The 17,004-nt window shown below is 44.9% G+C and overlaps 1 protein-coding gene across 6 annotated transcripts in view; it reads right to left on the minus strand.

Moving 5' to 3' along the window:
• Nucleotides 1-10,020, minus strand: part of LOC112252902 (cullin-9-like) — a 75,614-nt gene extending 65,594 nt beyond the window's left edge. For 3 of the 6 annotated variants that reach the window (XM_042323519.1, XM_042323521.1, XM_042323518.1), the window contains exons 1-2: nucleotides 9,708-10,018; nucleotides 8,130-8,771 (exon numbers count right to left, since the gene is read on the minus strand). In XM_042323519.1, the coding sequence (XP_042179453.1) occupies nucleotides 8,130-8,766 (637 nt within the window). In that variant the 5' untranslated portion in view covers nucleotides 8,767-8,771; nucleotides 9,708-10,018. Of the gene's footprint in view, nucleotides 1-8,129; nucleotides 8,772-9,707 lie in introns of all 6 variants that reach the window. The other 3 variants (XM_024424595.2, XM_042323520.1, XM_042323522.1) reach the window with 2 other exon arrangements.
• Nucleotides 10,021-17,004: the final 6,984 nt, after the last annotated feature.

Here is a 17,004-nt window from a genome sequence, read left to right on the forward strand (position 1 = left end):
CTCACCTCCAAGGCAGTTATAGTCAATGAACTAATTACTGATCATAATCTTGATGTGATTGGCCTGACTGAAACATGGCTTAAGCCTGATGAATTTACTGTGTTAAATGAGGCCTCACCTCCTGGTTACACTAGTGACCATATCCCTCGCGTATCCAGCAAAGGCGGAGGTGTTGCTAACATTTATGATAGCAAATTTCAATTTACAAAAAAATTAAAAATAATCGTATTTTCAGCTTCTAGTCATGAAATCTATGCAACCTACTTAATCACTTTTAATAGCTACTGTTTACAGGCCTCCTGAGCCATATACAGCGTTCCTCACTGAGTTCCCTGAATTCCTATCGGACCTTGTAGTCATGGCAGATAATATTCAAATTTTTGGTCACTTTAATATTCACATGGGAAAGTCCACAGACCCACTCCAGAAGGCTTTCGGAGCCATCATCGACTCAGTGGGTTTTGTCCAACATGTCTCCGGACCTACTCACTGCCACAGTCATACTCTGGACCTAGTTTTGTCCCGTGGAATAAATGTTGTGGATCTTAATGTTTTCCCTCATAATCCTGGACTATCGGACCACCATTTTATTACGTTTGCAATCACAACAAATAATCTGCTCAGACCCCAACCAAGGATCATCAAAAGACGTGGTATAAATTATCAGACAACCCAAAGATTCCTAGATGCCCTTCCAGAATCCCTCCGCCTACCCAAGGACGGCAGAGCACAAAAATCAGTTAACCACCTAACTGAGGAACTCAATTTAACCTTGCGCAATATCCTAGATGCAGATGCACCCCTAAAAACAAAAAGACATTTGTCATAAGAAACTAGCTCCCTAGCACACAGAAATTACCCGAGCTCTGAAGAAAGCTTCTACAAAATTGGAACGGAAAGGGCGCCACACCAAACGGAAGTCTTCCGACTAGCTTGGAAAGACAGTACCATGCAGTATCGAAGAGCCCACACTGCTGCACAATCATCCTATTTCTCCAACTTAATTGAGGAAAATAAGAACAAGCCAAAATGTATTTTTGATACTGTCGCAAAACTAACTAAAAAGCAGCATTCCTCAAGAGAAGATGGCTTTCACTTCAGCAGTGATAAACTCATGAACTTCTTTGAGGAAAAGATCATGATCATTAGAAAGCAAATCACAAACTCCTCCTTAAATCTTAATGTTTTTCTAGAATCTTGACTAGAACCAGCTTCTTCAGGCAGAAATTTGCATCCTGTGGCTTCAACTCCAAAAAGTTCTGGGACACTGTGAAGTCCATGGAGAACAAGAGCACCTCCTCCCAGCTGCCCACTGCACTGAGGCTAGGTAACACGGTCACCACCGATAAATCCATGATTATCGAAAACTTCAACAAGCATTTCTCAACGGCTGGCCATGCCTTCCGCCTGGTTACTCCAACCTCGGCCAACAACTCCGCCCCCCCGCAGCTACTCGCCCAAGCCTCTCCAGGTTCTCCTTTACCCAAATCCAGATAGCAGATGTTCTGAAAGAGCTGCAAAACCTGGACCCGTACAAATCAGCTGGGCTTGACAATCTGGACCCTCTATTTCTGAAACTATCCGCCGCCATTGTCGCAACCCCTATTACCAGCCTGTTCAACCCCTCTTTCATATCGTCTGAGATCCCCAAGGATTGAAAGCTGCCGCAGTCATCCCCCTCTTCAAAGGGGAGACACCCTGGACCCAAACTGTTACAGACCTATATCCATCCTGCCCTGCCTATCTAAGGTCTTCGAAAGCCAAGTCAACAAACAGGTCACTGACCATCTCGAATCCCACCGTACCTTCTCCGCTGTACAATCTGGTTTCCGAGCCGGTCACGGGTGCACCTCAGCCACGCTCAAGGTACTAAACGATATCATAACCGCCATCGATAAAAGACAGTACTGTGCAGCACTCTTCATCGACCTTGCCAAGGCTTTCGACTCTATCAATCACCACATTCTTATCGGCAGACTCAGTAGCCTCGGTTTTTCTGATGACTGCCTTGCCTGGTTCACCAACTACTTTGCAGACAGAGTTCAGTGTGTCAAATCGGAGGGCATGCTCTCCGGTCCTCTGGCAGTCTCTATGGGGGTGCCACAGGGTTCAATTCTCGGGCCGACTCTTTTCTCTGTATATATCAATGATGTTGCTCTTGCTGCGGGCGATTCCCTGATCCACCTCTACGCAGACGACACCATTTTATATACTTCCGGCCCGTCCTTGGACACTGTGCTATCTAACCTCCAAACGAGCTTCAATGCCATACAACACTCCTTCCGTGGCCTCCAACTGCTCTTAAACACTAGTAAAACCAAATGCATGCTTTTCAACCGTTCGCTGCCTGCACCCGCACGTCTGACTAGCATCACCACCCTGGATGGTTCCGACCTTGAATATGTGGACATCTATAAGTACCTAGGTGTCTGGCTAGACTGTAAACTCTCCTTCCAGACTCATATCAAACATCTCCAATCGAAAATCAAATCTAGAGTCGGCTTTGTATTCCGCAACAAAGCCTCCTTCACTCACGCCGCCAAACTTACCCTAGTAAAACGGACTATCCTACTGATCCTCGACTTCAGCGATGTCATCTACAAAATTGCTTCCAACACTCTACTCAGCAAACTGGATGCAGTTTATCACAGTGCCATCCGTTTCGTCACTAAAGCACCTTATACCACCCACCACTGCGGCCTGTATGCTCTAGTCGGCTGGCCCTCGCTACATATTCGTCGCCAGACCCACTGGCTCCAGGTCATCTACAAGTCCATGCTAGGTAAAGCTCTGCCTTATCTCAGTTCACTGGTCATGATGGCAACACCCACCCGTAGCACGCGCTCCAGCAGGTGTATCTCACTGATCATCCCTAAAGCCAACACCTCATTTGGCCGCCTTTCGTTCCAGTTCTCTGCTGCCTGTGACTGGAACGAATTGCAAAAATCGCTGAAGTTGGAGACTTTTATCTCCCTCACCAACTTCAAACATCTGCTATCTGAGCAGCTAACCGATCGCTGCAGCTGTACATAGTCTATCGGTAAATAGCCCACCCATTTTTACCTACCTCATCCCCATACTGTTTTTATTTATTTACTTTTCTGCTCTTTTGCACACCAATATCTCTACCTGTACATGACCATCTGATCATTTATCACTCCAGTGTTAATCTGCAAAATTGTAATTATTCACCTACCTCCTCATGCCTTTTGCACACAATGTATATAGACTCCCTTTTTTTTCTACTGTGTTATTGACTTGTTAGTTGTTTACTCCATGTGTAACTCTGTGTTGTCTGTTCACACTACTATGCTTTATCTTGGCCAGGTCGCAGTTGCAAATGAGAACTTGTTCTCAACTAGCCTACCTGGTTAAATAAAAGGTGAAATTAATTAATTAATTAAAAAAGAACCAAAAAATTTGTTCATATTACTCCAGTGCTAACCTCGCTACACTGGCTTCCTGTTAAGGCAAAGGGATGATTTCAAAGTTTTACCGCTAACCTACAAAGCATTACATGGGCTTGCTCCTACCCATCTTTCCGATTTGGTCCTGCCGTACATACATACACGTACGCTACGGTCACAAGACGCAGGCCTCCTAACTGTCCCTAGAATTTCTAAGCAGCTAGAGGCAGGGCTTTCTCCTATAGAGCTCAATTTTTATGGAATGGTCTGCCTCTACCCATGTGAGAGACGCAGACTCGGTCTGAACCTTTGTCTATTTTGAAGACTCATATCTTCAGTAGGTCCTATGATTGAGTGTAGTCTGGCCCAGGAATGTGAAGGTGAACAGAAATGCACTGGAGCAACGAACCACCCTTGCTGTCTCTGCCTGGCCGGTTCCCCTCTCCACTGGGATTCTCTGCCTCTAACCCTATTACAGGGGCTGAGTCACTGGCTTACTGGTGCTCTTCCATGCCGTCCCTAGGAGGGGTGTGTCACTTGAGTGGGTTGAGTCACTGACGTGATCTTCCAGTCTGGGGTGGCGCCCCTCCTTGGGTTGTGCCGTGGCGGAGATCTTTGTGGGCTATACTTGACCTTGTCTCATGATGGTAAGTTGGTGGTTGAAGACCACCAAAGCACAGTTGGTGGCTGTGCTTTGGCAAAGTGGGTGGGGTTATATCCTGCCTGTTTGGCCCTGTCCGGGGGTATCGTCGGATGGGGCCACAGTGTCTACCTACCCCTCCTGTCTCAGCCTCCAGTATATATGCTGCAGTAGTTTGTGTCGGGGGGCTAGGGTCAGTCTGTTATATGTGGAGTATTTCTCCTCTTATCCGGTGTCCTGTGTGAATTTAAGTACTCTCTCTCTCTGGACCCGAGCCCTCTCTCTCTGGACCCGAGCCCTAGGACCATGCCTCAGGACTACCTGGCCTGATGACTCCTTGTTGTCCCCAGTCCACCTGGCCGTGCTGCTGCTCCAGTTTCAACTGTTCTGCCAGCTGCTATGGAACCCTGACCTGTTCACCGGATGTGCTACCTGTCCCAGGCCTGCTGTTTTCAACTCTCTAGAGACAGCAGGAGCGGTAGAGATTAGAGGTCGACCGATTAATCGGAATGGCCGATTCATTAGGGACGATTTCAAGTGTTCATAACAATCGGAAATCAGTATTTTTGGGCACCGATTTGCCGATTAAAATATATATATATATATTTATACCTTTATTTAACTAGGCAAGTCAGTTAAGAACACATTCTTATTTTCAATGACGGCCTAGGAACGGTGGGTTAACTGCCTCGTTCAGGTGCAGAACGACAGATTTTCACCTTGTCAGCTAGGGGGGATCCAATCTTGAAACCTTACAGTTAACTAGTCTAACGCAATAACGACCTGCCTCTCTCTCGTTGCACTCCACAAGGAGACTGCCTGTTACGCGAATGCAGTAAGCCAAGGTAAGTTTCTAGCTAGCATTAAACTTATCTTATAAAAATCAATCATAATCACTAGTTAACTACACATGGTTGATGATATTACTAGATATTATCTAGCGTGTCCTGCGTTGCATATAATCTGACTGAGCATACAAGCACACAAGTATCTAAGTATCTGAGCCGTGGTAGGCAGAAGCAGGCGCGTAAACATTCATTCAAACAGCACTTTCGTGCGTTTTCCCAGCAGCTCTTCGTTGTGCGTCAAGCATTGCGCTGTTTATGACTTCAAGCCTATCAACTCCCGAGATGAGGCTGGTGTAACCGAAGTGAAATGGCTAGGTAGTTAGTGCGCGCTAATAGCGTTTCAAACGTCACTCGCTCTGAGCCTTCTAGTAGTTGTTCCCCTTGCTCTACATAGGTAACGCTGCTTCGATGGTGGCTGTTGTCGTTGTGTTGCTGGTTCGAGCCCAGGGAGGAGCGAGGAGAGGGACGGAAGCTATACTGTTACACTGGCAATACTAAAGTGCCTATAAGAACATCCAATAGTCAAAGGTTAATGAAATACAAATGGTATAGAGAGAAATAGTCCTATAAATCCTATAAGGATAAAGGACCCACCAGCTTTCATATGTTCTCATGTTCTGAGCAAGGAACTGAAACGTTAGCTTTCTTACACAGCACATATTTCACTTTTACTTTCTTCTCCAATGACAATTACAACAATACTGAATGAACACTTATTTTAACTTAATATAATACATCAACAAAACATCTATTTAGCCTCAACTAAATAATGAAACATGTTGAATTTGGTTTAAATAATGCAAAAACAAAGTGTTGGAGAAGAAAGTAAAAGTGCAATATGTGCTATGTAAGAAAGCTAATGTTTCAGTTCCTTGCTCAGAACATGAGAACATATGAAAGCTGGTGGTTACTTTTAACATGAGACTTCAATATTCCAAGGTAAGAGGTTTTAGGTTGTAGTTAATATAGTATTTATAGGACTATGACTATTGGATGTTCTTATAGGCACTTTAGTATTGCCAGTGTAACAGTATAGCTTCCGTCCCTCTCCTCGCCCCAACCTGGGCTCGAACCAGGAACACATCGACAACAGCCACCCTCGAAGCATCGTTACCCATCGCTCCACAAAATCCACAGCCCTCTGCAAGGGGAACAACTACTCCAAGTCTCAGAGCGAGTGACGTTTGAAACGCTATTAGCACGCACCCCGCTAATTAGCTAGCCATTTCACGTCGGTTTCACCAGCCTAATCTCGGGAGTTGATAGGCTTGAAGTCATAAACAGCTCCATGCTTGAAGCACAGCGAATAGCTGCTGGCAAAACGCACAAAAGTGCTGTTTGAATGAATACTTACGAGCCTGCTGCTGCATACCACCGCTCAGTCAGACTGCTCGATCAAATTTCAAATCACAGACTTAATTATAACATAATAACACAGAAATATGAGACTTAGGTCATTAATATGGTCGAATGGGAAACTATCATTTCGAAAACAAAACGTTTATTCTTCCAGTAAAATACGGAACCTTTCCGTATTTTATCTAACGGATGGCATCCCTAAGTCTAAATATTGCTGTTACATTGTACAAACTTCAATGTTATGTCATAATTAAGTCAAATTCTCACGAATGCACACCGCATTGATTATATGCAACGCAGGACACGCTATATAAACTAGTAATATCATCAGCCATGTGTAGTTAACTAGTGATTATGATTGATTGTTTTTTTTATAACTTACCTTGGCTTCTTACTGCATTCGCGTAACAGGCAGGCTCCTCGTGGAGTGCAATGAGTGGCAGGTGGTTCGAGCATTGGACAAGTTATCTGTAAGGTTGCAAGATTGAATCCCCGAGCTGACAAGGTACAAATCTGTCGTTCTGCCCCTGAACAAGGCAGTAAACCCACTGTTCCTAGGCCGTCATTGACAATAAGAATGTGTTCTTAACTGACTTGCCTAGTTAAATAAAAGTGTAAAAAAATATATATACATGCTTTTTTTTTTTTTTTAATTTAAAAACTTTTTATCGGCCAAATCGGTATCCAAAAATACATATTTCCGATTGTTGTGAAAACTTGAAATTGGCCCTAATTAAATCGGTCATTCCGATGAATCGGTCAACTTCTACTCACTACACAGGTTCCCATAGTTAGGTGCAGGATGATGTGCGTGGTCATAAATCTTGCCCTTGGAGGCAGAACTGAGCAATTTCTGCTAGATGGGCAAGCTGCAGAGTCAAATTTGGCTATATTGTAAAAATTCAGGAAAACCAAAACAAGCTTATTGGTCTGAATTTAAGGTTAGGCATTAGGGTTAGCAGTGTGGTTAGGGTTACGTTTAGCTTTAAAATAAGATTTTATGACATAGTGGCTGTGCCAGCGAGTGACTATCCTGCAGAGCTGCATCCAGGGCAAGATTCATGACAATAAATGCCAACCTGCTAATTAGGCTTACCCATTGCCCAGACTCTCAATTTCAAAATTAAAATGGGAAGTAATTGTCAGTCAATGACAATAGAAAATGCTAGGGAAACTAAAGCTAAAGGAGAGATTAATCAGTGGCTAAATCAAGAATTTAAGCCTTTTTTGGGCAAATAAAGCTACGAGTCATGCAGAAATACCATTATTCAGGTCAATGAAGCTTACAGACTAATATTACACATACGTAGTGACTGATTTACCTAATAGGGGTCTGTGTTTTACATTGCAGCACATGCTCAGTCATCCAATAAACAACCACACTCAACAAACTGCGTAACCGAAAACAAACTGTGTCCTGCACTATAAACGTGTTTTGTATAGTAAGGGGAGTGGAACTCCAGGCAGATGGGTCATGTTTCACACCAACACACCAAAAACATCAGGTATCATAGCCTAACTAATAAACAGACTACAGGACCAGTGTGCAGATGTAAAACAGACAGGGGCCAAGTCCTCACATATTAAGTAGACTACACAAAACATTTCCCCTTACTTTCACAGCTCATCAGTGATAAAGAAATATTAATAGTGGTAAAAGGACAGTCTAGGTGAAAGCAAGAGGGCAGAAACACTGCCTAGCCTGCCAGTAAGCCTGCTTTTTCTGTCTTGTCAGTTAAGATCAGTGGTCTATATAGAAAGGAAGGTGATAAGTATAGAATGTATTACCACCATGCCTCAGTCTCTCTACTCTCATTTCCAATATGGCTGACACTGGGACAGTGTAAGAATGAAATTATCAAAGCCCCACCATACCTGCGTCATGAGAGGCCAGAGCCCGGAGCATCTTCCCAGCACTTCTGCGGGTTTGTTGCTCCTTGTTGCAGAGCAGCTCCATGAGCAGGTCCAGGGCACCAGTCTCCTTGAAGACACCCACCAGTGAGCCGATGCTGGCGTAGGCACTCAGCACATGGATGGTGTGTGTGATGCTAATGGCAAAGTCGCTCTTCTTGGTCATCTGCTTGCGGGCCCTCCTGACCAAGTTCTTGACATCGTCCTTCATGTCAGAGAGCTCCACCTCATCAAAGGTGACATCATTAGGGAAATCTCCACCGGGCCTCTCCTCTGCCTCCTGGAGGGGCCGCTGGGCATCTGCCTTGCGCTTGCCCAGCAGCGTGGGGCAGTTGGCGTAGACGTCCTCCATTGACATCCACATCAGGATGTTCTCCGTCTTGCTCTCGCCTGAGGTTGAACCGCTTCCCCCTTCTCCTCCTGTCTCATTGCTCCCTCCACCTGAGCCACTACCGTCGTCTATGGCCAGCAGGCACCAGCGGATCAGGTACTCTGTCTGGCTATCATGAGTCCGCCGCTGCCGGATCAACTCCTCTGGGTAGGCCTGTAGCTTCGGGCCCAGCTGGACAAGCAGGTTTCCATTGCGGCGTTCGCCTAACATGATCGCTGTAAGGAAAAAAATTAAGAATGAATAACTAATATCAATACTTGAGGTGGTGATACTTTGACCATATAAGATCAAATTAAAATAACACTGTTGGACAACTTGTAGCCAGGCTGTATCTTGTTAGCTGTGCACCTCTATGGAAATTAAAGTGAGATACTGGATCAGTGAGGTGTAACAAAAACTACTGGATGGGCAAATCAGCCAATGAATGAAGACTTGGCTTGGCTGTTGACATATAATAAAGCTATTGGTGAATGGCAAATATAGCTAACGTTGGCAATACACATCCAGAAACTTTAGTTTCCTTTTCATTATGACCTATTTGAATATACATTTTTCGAGAAAAAAAAGGTACATATCAACACATATGTAGCTAGCTACTATAGTTAACTAAATAAAGGCAGTAATTTGCATAAGAGATTGAGTAGCAGTTAGCTAAGCTATTATACAGCAGTTGCAAATTCTAACGACGGTCGGTAAACGCTGGCTGCTGCAATAGCGTTTGTTAGCTAGTAACGTTAATGTAATTACATTTTATCCATTTTCACTATCAAAGCCCTCTTCAAACATCTGATTGTATCAGCTGGGACGTTAACGTTAGTCAGCTCCACTTTTTAAACGTTATCGTCCTATTTACTATCAAAAAGGTGTGGCTGCCAATGTCGCTGAATAACTCCAACAAGTTTACAATACAGACTGCCTCATCAGCAAGGGCCCTTTTTGACAAGGCAACACTGCCTCAAATTATTAAAGAAGCTACATTACCTAGCTAGCTTGCTAACGCCTGACTCTGTTTATAACGTTAGCAAGAAGATTTTACTAGCTACCAGTAACTAACATTAGCTACACTTTTTTGTATATGTGATTTGCGGGTAATAACTGAACTAGAGCGGCCTAATAACACCAACATAGCAGGGGATCGATAACCCGTTTACCTCCAGTGCTACAGGGTTTCCCCTTCACTTCTTCCCCGGTCTTCTGTCGATGGAGCTTTCTTCTCCGTTTTAATGTATCGTTTCCCAGCCTGGAAAAAAGTTTGTAGGCAGCGTTTGATACTACGGGGCACACCGCACGGTGACAGCAACGTATGGTTTAGAAACTGAGGTGACGGGTAGGAATTTCCCTGTGAAACGACGGGTTGTTACTAGTTACCACAGCCACAAAGTCAAAATTGGCTATATCGTGAAACAAACTAAAAATATATATCCTTTTGGTCTTAATTTAAGGTTATGGCTACGCATAAGGTTAGTAGTGTGGTTAGGTTTAAAACCAGATTTGATTAAAAAAAACATTTTTGAAATGGGCGTGGTTTATACATTTGTGGCTGTAATAACTAGTGACGACCGAATGAAACCGCTTCACTTCCGCTTAACTTTCATATCATGTCCCCTAATGTCAAAGAGGAAGCGGAGAAGCGAGAGGTTTTACTCCAACCAAAATATGTCCACCAAAATAAGCCCACGAAGTGAGTCATTTTTGTATGGAGGCCAATGAGAGAGTGTCGAATTTGGTCAACAAAAATGTAGTTGGTAATTTTCTAATATTTAATTGAATAGAAATGTCGTAATGGCTAGGTTGCTACCAATACACTGATATAGTGGCCTCTCGTGTCATTTTGGTAACATTGAGAAAAAAAACGACTTTATATCAGAGTTTTGACTGTTTTCATAAACATAGAGGATTCATCATGGATATGACCCGTTTTAGCATGCCCATTGCCAGTGAGGGCTTCCACCATTTTTAAGTAGGCAACTGGGTGGGGATTCCTATGAGTTGGGAGCAATCAGCAAATTAATAAGAAGACAATTTACTAGTTTAAAATTGAGATAGCCTCAATGATGTTGTCCATGCAGTTACAGACGCTATAATGGCACAGATACAAAAATGAGCCCTCTATCCATCTCTATGGACTATTGTTCAAATATTTATCCGGATGTATAAATGTGAAGTATCCGGTTGGCGTTCCCACTCACTACTTAATATCGCAGTGAGAGGAACCCCAGTGGCTGGCAGTGGGAGATGATGAAACAAGATGAATTTTGGCCGATATTCTGTTAATTTACTCATCCATGAGACATTTGATCTCAATACAGTTCTGTTCCAAACAGAGTGAACATAAGTTTTGTAGACTTGACCCTTTGCCAAAGTTTTAAGAAATTGTGTTGTTGGGCCTCCCGAGTGGCGCTGCGGACTAAGGTACTGCATTGCAGTGCTAGAGGCATCACTACAGACCCAGGCTCGATCCCAGGCTGTATCACAACCGGCCGTGATCGGGACTCCCATAGGGTGGCGCACAATTGGCCCAGTGTTAGGGGAGGGTTTGGTGGGGGGGGTTTACTTGGCGCATCGCGCTCTAGTGACTCCTTGTGGCGGGCCGGGTGCCTGGAGGCTGACCTCGGCAGTCAGGTGAGGGGTGTTTCCTCTGACACATTTGCGCCGGCTGGCTTCCAGGTTAAGCGGGCAGGTGTTAAAAAGCGCGGTTTGGCGGGTCATGTTTTGGAGGATGCATGACTCGACCGGTTGGGGAGCTGGTTGGGGAGTTGCAGCGATGAGACGAGATCAGAATTGGGGAGGAAAAAGGGGGTTTACAATCAGAGCACTGTCAGTTTGGTATTTGGTATTTTATTAGGATCCCCATTAGCTGTTGCAAAGGCACACATAGCATACACATCAATAGATACACACAAACTATCTAGGTCAAATAGGGGAGAGGCGTTGTGCCGTGAGGTGTTGCTTTATCTGTTTTTTTAAACAGCGTTCCATGTTTATTTGAGCAATATGAGATGGAACAGCGTTCCATGCAATAATGGCTCTATATAAAACTGTACGCTTTCTTGAATTTGGGGACTGTGAAAAGACCCCTAGTGGCATGTCTGGTGGGGTAAGTGTGTGTGTCAGAGCTGTGTGTAATATGAGATGGAACAGCGTTCCATGTTTATTTGAGCAATATGAGATGGAACAGCGTTCCATGCAATAATGGCTCTATATAAAACTGTACGCTTTCTTGAATTTGGGGACTGTGAAAAGACCCCTAGTGGCATGTCTGGTGGGGTAAGTGTGTGTGTCAGAGCTGTGTGTTCTTATAAAAATAAGTGATGCAGTCAGTCTGTCCTCAACTCTTAGCCAAGAGAGAGACTGGCCTGCAAAGTATTTATATCATCCCTCTGATTACAATGAACAGCAAGATGTGCCGCTCTGTTCTGGGCCAGCTGCAGCTTATGCTAGGTCTTTCCTTGCAGCACTCGACCACACGATTGGACAATAATCAAGATTAGACCAAACTAGAGCCTGCAGAACTTGCTTTTTGGTGTGTGGTGACAACCCTTTCCTCATCACCTGAGAGGCCATCGAAATGGTTCCTTCATTCAAATATCTCGGAATAACAATAGACCACAAACTCACCTTCGAATAACACACCCCTGAAATAACTAAGAAATCACAGCAATGTCTGTCTGTCATCAGACGTATGTGCAACCTGTCCGTCAAACTCAAACTCCTTCTGCTACTATACCGGAGCATAATTGAACCACTACTCAACTACGGCAGCATCTGTTATCACAATACGCTCATAGTCTTACAACTCAACAAACTGAAGAATTTAAACTGATTGGCCTCCCCAAGTCCTCAACTCTCCCTTCTGAATAATCGCCCTTTCCATCGCAAAAGCCCGCCACATGATCTCCAGCCCGGACCACCCACATCACCTTTGCTTTGATCTCCTCCCATTAGGTCAAAGAAACCGGTTGATTCTGTGGTACACTGAACATTTCAGGAGGAGTTTAATTCCGGGGGCTATCACCATAGTGAACAATTCCATGTAATTTCTCCCATGAAAGGGGGGCACAATTTACGCCTGACTGTTTATTTTGTGTTATTACATGCCACCAGGTGGGTAGGGCTGCCACACTGCATCCGAATCAGGTCACCTGAATATAACGAAAACTACCAAAACACAGCACACCCATTGCCACACAATAACATTACCCTGGAGCAGTACTCATAGTTCATAGTTCAATTTGCACTTAATGTCCAATAACTACTCACTATGTCATGTTGAAATGTTATGTTGCAGCTGTGACAGTCACACCAGGATCCATACAGTAAGCAATCTTGCAGAAGGGAGAGGGACTGGGCTAAAGGGTAGAGCTGCCGCTTTCAAGGAGCGGGACTCTAACCCGGAAGCTTATAAGAAATCCCGCTATGCCCTCCAACGAACCATCAAACAGGCAAAGCGTCAATAAGATAAAATCGTATTACACCCGCTCCGACGCTCGTCGGATGTCGCAGGGTTTTCAAACTATTACAGACTACAAAGGGAGGCACAGCCGAGAGCTTCCCAGTGACACAAGCCTACCAGACAAGCTAAATTACTTATATGGTGGCTTCGAGGCAAGTAACACTGAAACATGCATGAGAGCATCAGCTGTTCCCGACAACTGTGTGATCACGCTTTCCACAGCCGATGTGAGTAAGTCCTTTAAACAGGTCAACATTCACAAGGCTGCAGGGCCAGACGGATTACCAGGACGTGTACTCCGAGCATGCGCTGACCAACTGGCAAGTGTCTTCACTGACATTTTCAACCTCTCCCTGTCTGAGTTTGGAATACCAACATGTTTCAAGCATACCACCATAGTCCCTGTGCCCAAGAACACTAAGGTAACCTGCCTAAATGACTATCGACCCGTAGCACTTACGTCTGTAGCCATGAAGTGTTTGAAAGGCTGGTCATGGCTCACATCAACACCATTATCCCAGAAACCCTAGACACACTCCAATTTGCATACCGCCTCAACAGATCAACAGATGATGCAATCTCTATTGCACTCCACACTGGCCTTTCACACATGGACAAAAGGAACACTTATGTGAGAGTGCTATTCATTGACTACAGCTCAGCGTTCAACACCATAGTGTCCTCAAAGCTCATCACTAAGCTATGGACCCTGGGACTAAACACCTCCCTCTGCAACTGGATCCTGGACTTCCTGACGGGCCGCCCCAGGTGGTAAGGGTAGGTAACAACACATCCGCCATGCTGATCCTCAACACGGGGGACCCTCAGGGGTGGGTGCTCAGTCCCCTCCTGTACTCCCTGTTCACTCATGATTGCACAGCCAGGCATGACTCCAACACCATCATTAAGGTTGCCAATGACACAACAGTGGTAGGCCTGATCACCGATAATGACGAGACAGCCTATAGGGAGGGGGTCAAAGACCTGACCGTGTGGTGCAAGGACAACAACCTCTCCCTCAACGCGATCAAGACAAAGAAGATGATTGTGGACTACATACAGGAAAAGGAGGACCGAGCCTGCCCCCAATCTTATCGACGAGGCTGTAGTGGAGCAGGTTGAGCGCTTCAAGTTCCTTGGCGTCCACATCACCAACAAACTAACATGGTCCAAGCACAACAAGACAGTAGTGAAGAGGGCACGACAAAACCTATTCCCCCTCAGGAGACTGAAAAGATTTGGCATGGGTCCTCAGATCCTCTAAAGGGTCTACAGCTGCACATTCGAGAGCATCCGGATGGGTTGCATCACTGCCTGGTATAGCAACTGCTCGGCCTCTGACCGCAAGGCACTACAGAGGGTAGTGCGTACGGCCCAGTACATCACTGGGGTCAAGCTTCCTGCCATCCAGGACCTCTATACCAGGCGGTGTCAGAGGAAGGCCCCAAAAATTGTCAAAGACTACAGCTGCCCTAGCCATAGACTGCTCTCTCTGCTGCCGCACAGCAAACAGTACCGGAGTGCCAAGTCTAGGTCCAAGTGGCTTCTAAACAGCTTCTACCCCCAAGGCATAAGACTCCTGAACACCTAATCAAATTGCTACCCAGACTATTTGCATTGCTCACCCCCCCCCCTTTTACGCTGCTGCTACTCTGTTATCTATGCATAGTCACTTTAATAACTATCTACATGTACATATTACCTCAATTACCTTGACTAAACGGTGCCCCCGCACATTGACTCTGTACCGGTACCCCCTGTATATAACCTCGCTATTGTTATTTTACTGCTGCTCCTTCATAGTTTGTTACTTTTATTTGTTACTTTTTTTAAATTTCTTAAAACTGCTTTGTTGGTTAAGGGCTTGTAAGTAAGCATTAAGGCTGGTAACTCTGGGTACTCAGAAAACTTCAGTGAACAATTTACAGATATCATATATAAAAGAATGCATACAGTATAAGTAGAAGCAGATCAGCCTATAGTTAACAGCAACATGAACATGACCATATCCCCAGCCAACTGCAGTAGGTCAGACAGCTACATCCCAACGCCGATGTCCATGTACCCCAGAACTCCCTCATCCCCATATCACTCCTCCTCCTGTATGAGAAGTCGCCCATCAGTAGGGCCCCCTAAAGCTCCCTTGTCTTCTCCTGCATCACCCCAGGGTGCCAGTGGAGGGCTGGAAGGCCATCCAAAATAGACAAAGCAAGGACATTTCTAAACAATTTGCTTATAACATTTTGTTCAGGGTTGGTGAAGGTACTGGGTAAGCCATCCTCACATAAAACATAATAGCCCTGGCCTAATTCCGCGTGGCATTGTTTATTTCACCCCTTTGGGCAATTATATATTTTTTAGATGTCATCCTCCATAACCTTCAAGTTAATATATATAGAGAAGCACATCATAGACCAGGGCTATACACTGAGTATACAAAACATTAAGAACAACTGCTCTTTCCATGACAGACTGACCAGGTGAATCCAGGTGAACGCTATGATCCCTTATTAATGTAACTTGTTAAATCCACTTCAAATCAAATTTTATTGGTCACCTACACAGGGTTAGCAGATGTTATTGCAAGTTTAGCAAAATGATTGTGCTTCTAGTTCCGAAAGTGCATCAATATCTAACAAGCAATGTCTAACAATTCCACAACAAGTACATCATATACACAAATCTAAGTAAAGGAATGGAATAAGAATATATAAATATAAATATATGGATGAGCAATGTCAGAGCGGCATAGGCTAAGATGCAATAGATAGTATAGAAGACCGCATATACATATGAGATGAGTAATGCAAGATATGTAAACATTATTGAAGTGGAATTATTAAAGTAACTAGCGTTACATTTATTTCAAGTCTGTATGTAGGCTGCAGCCTCTCTGTGCTAGTGATGGTTGTTTAACAGTCTGATGGCCTTGAGATAGAAGCTGTTTTTCAGTCTCTAGGTCCCAGCTGCACCTGTACTGACCTTTCCTCCTGGATGGTAGCGGGGTGAACAGGCAGTGACTCGGGTGGTTGTTGTCCTTGATTTTTCGGCCTTCCTGTGACATTGGATGCTGTAGGTGTCCTGGAGGGCAGGTAGTTTACCCCCGGTGATGCGTTGTGCAGACCGCACCACCCTCTGGATAGTCGGACAGGATGCTCTCAATTGTGCATCTGTACAAATTTGTGAGGGTTTTAGGTGACAAGCCTTCTTCAACACACTGTCTGTGTGGGTGGACAATTTCAGTTTGACAGTGATATGTATGACGAGGAACTTAACTTTCTACCTTCTCCACTGCTGTCCCGTTGATGTGGATAGGGGGGTATTCCCTCTGCTATTTCCTGAAGTCCACAATCATCTCCTTTATTTTTATGACGTTGAGTGAGAGGTTATTCTCCAGAGACCACACTCCGAGAGCCCTCACAGTCTACTACTGTCTGAAAACTTGATGATTGAGTTGGAGGCGTGCATGGCCACGCAGTCATGGGTGAACAGCGAGTACAGGAGGGGGCTGAGCACGCACCCTTGTGGGGTCCCAGGCTTGAGGATCAGCAAAGTGGAGATGTTGTTTCCTACCTTCATCACCTGGGGGCGGCCCGTCAGGAAGTCCAGGACCCAATTGCACAGGGCGGGGTTGAGACCCAGGGCCTCAAGCTTAATGATGAGATAGGAGGGTACTATGGTGTTGAACGCTTAGCTATAGTCAATGAATAGCATTCTTACATAGGTATTCCTGTTGTCCAGATGGGATAGGGCAGTCTGCAGTGTGATGGAGAACGCATCGTCTGTGGACCTATTGGGGCGGTAAGCAAATTGAAGTGGGTTTAGGGTGACAGGTAAGGTGGAGGTGATAGGATCCATGACTAGTCTCTCAAAGCACTTCATGATGACAGCAGTGAATGCTACGGAGCGATAGTCTTTTAGTTCAGTTACCTTTGCATTATTGGGTACAGGATCAATGGTGGCCATCTTGAAGCATGTGGGGACAGCAGACTGGG

This window comes from Oncorhynchus tshawytscha, linkage group LG06 (genome assembly GCF_018296145.1).
Source record: "Oncorhynchus tshawytscha isolate Ot180627B linkage group LG06, Otsh_v2.0, whole genome shotgun sequence".
Lineage (NCBI taxonomy): Eukaryota > Metazoa > Chordata > Actinopteri > Salmoniformes > Salmonidae > Oncorhynchus > Oncorhynchus tshawytscha.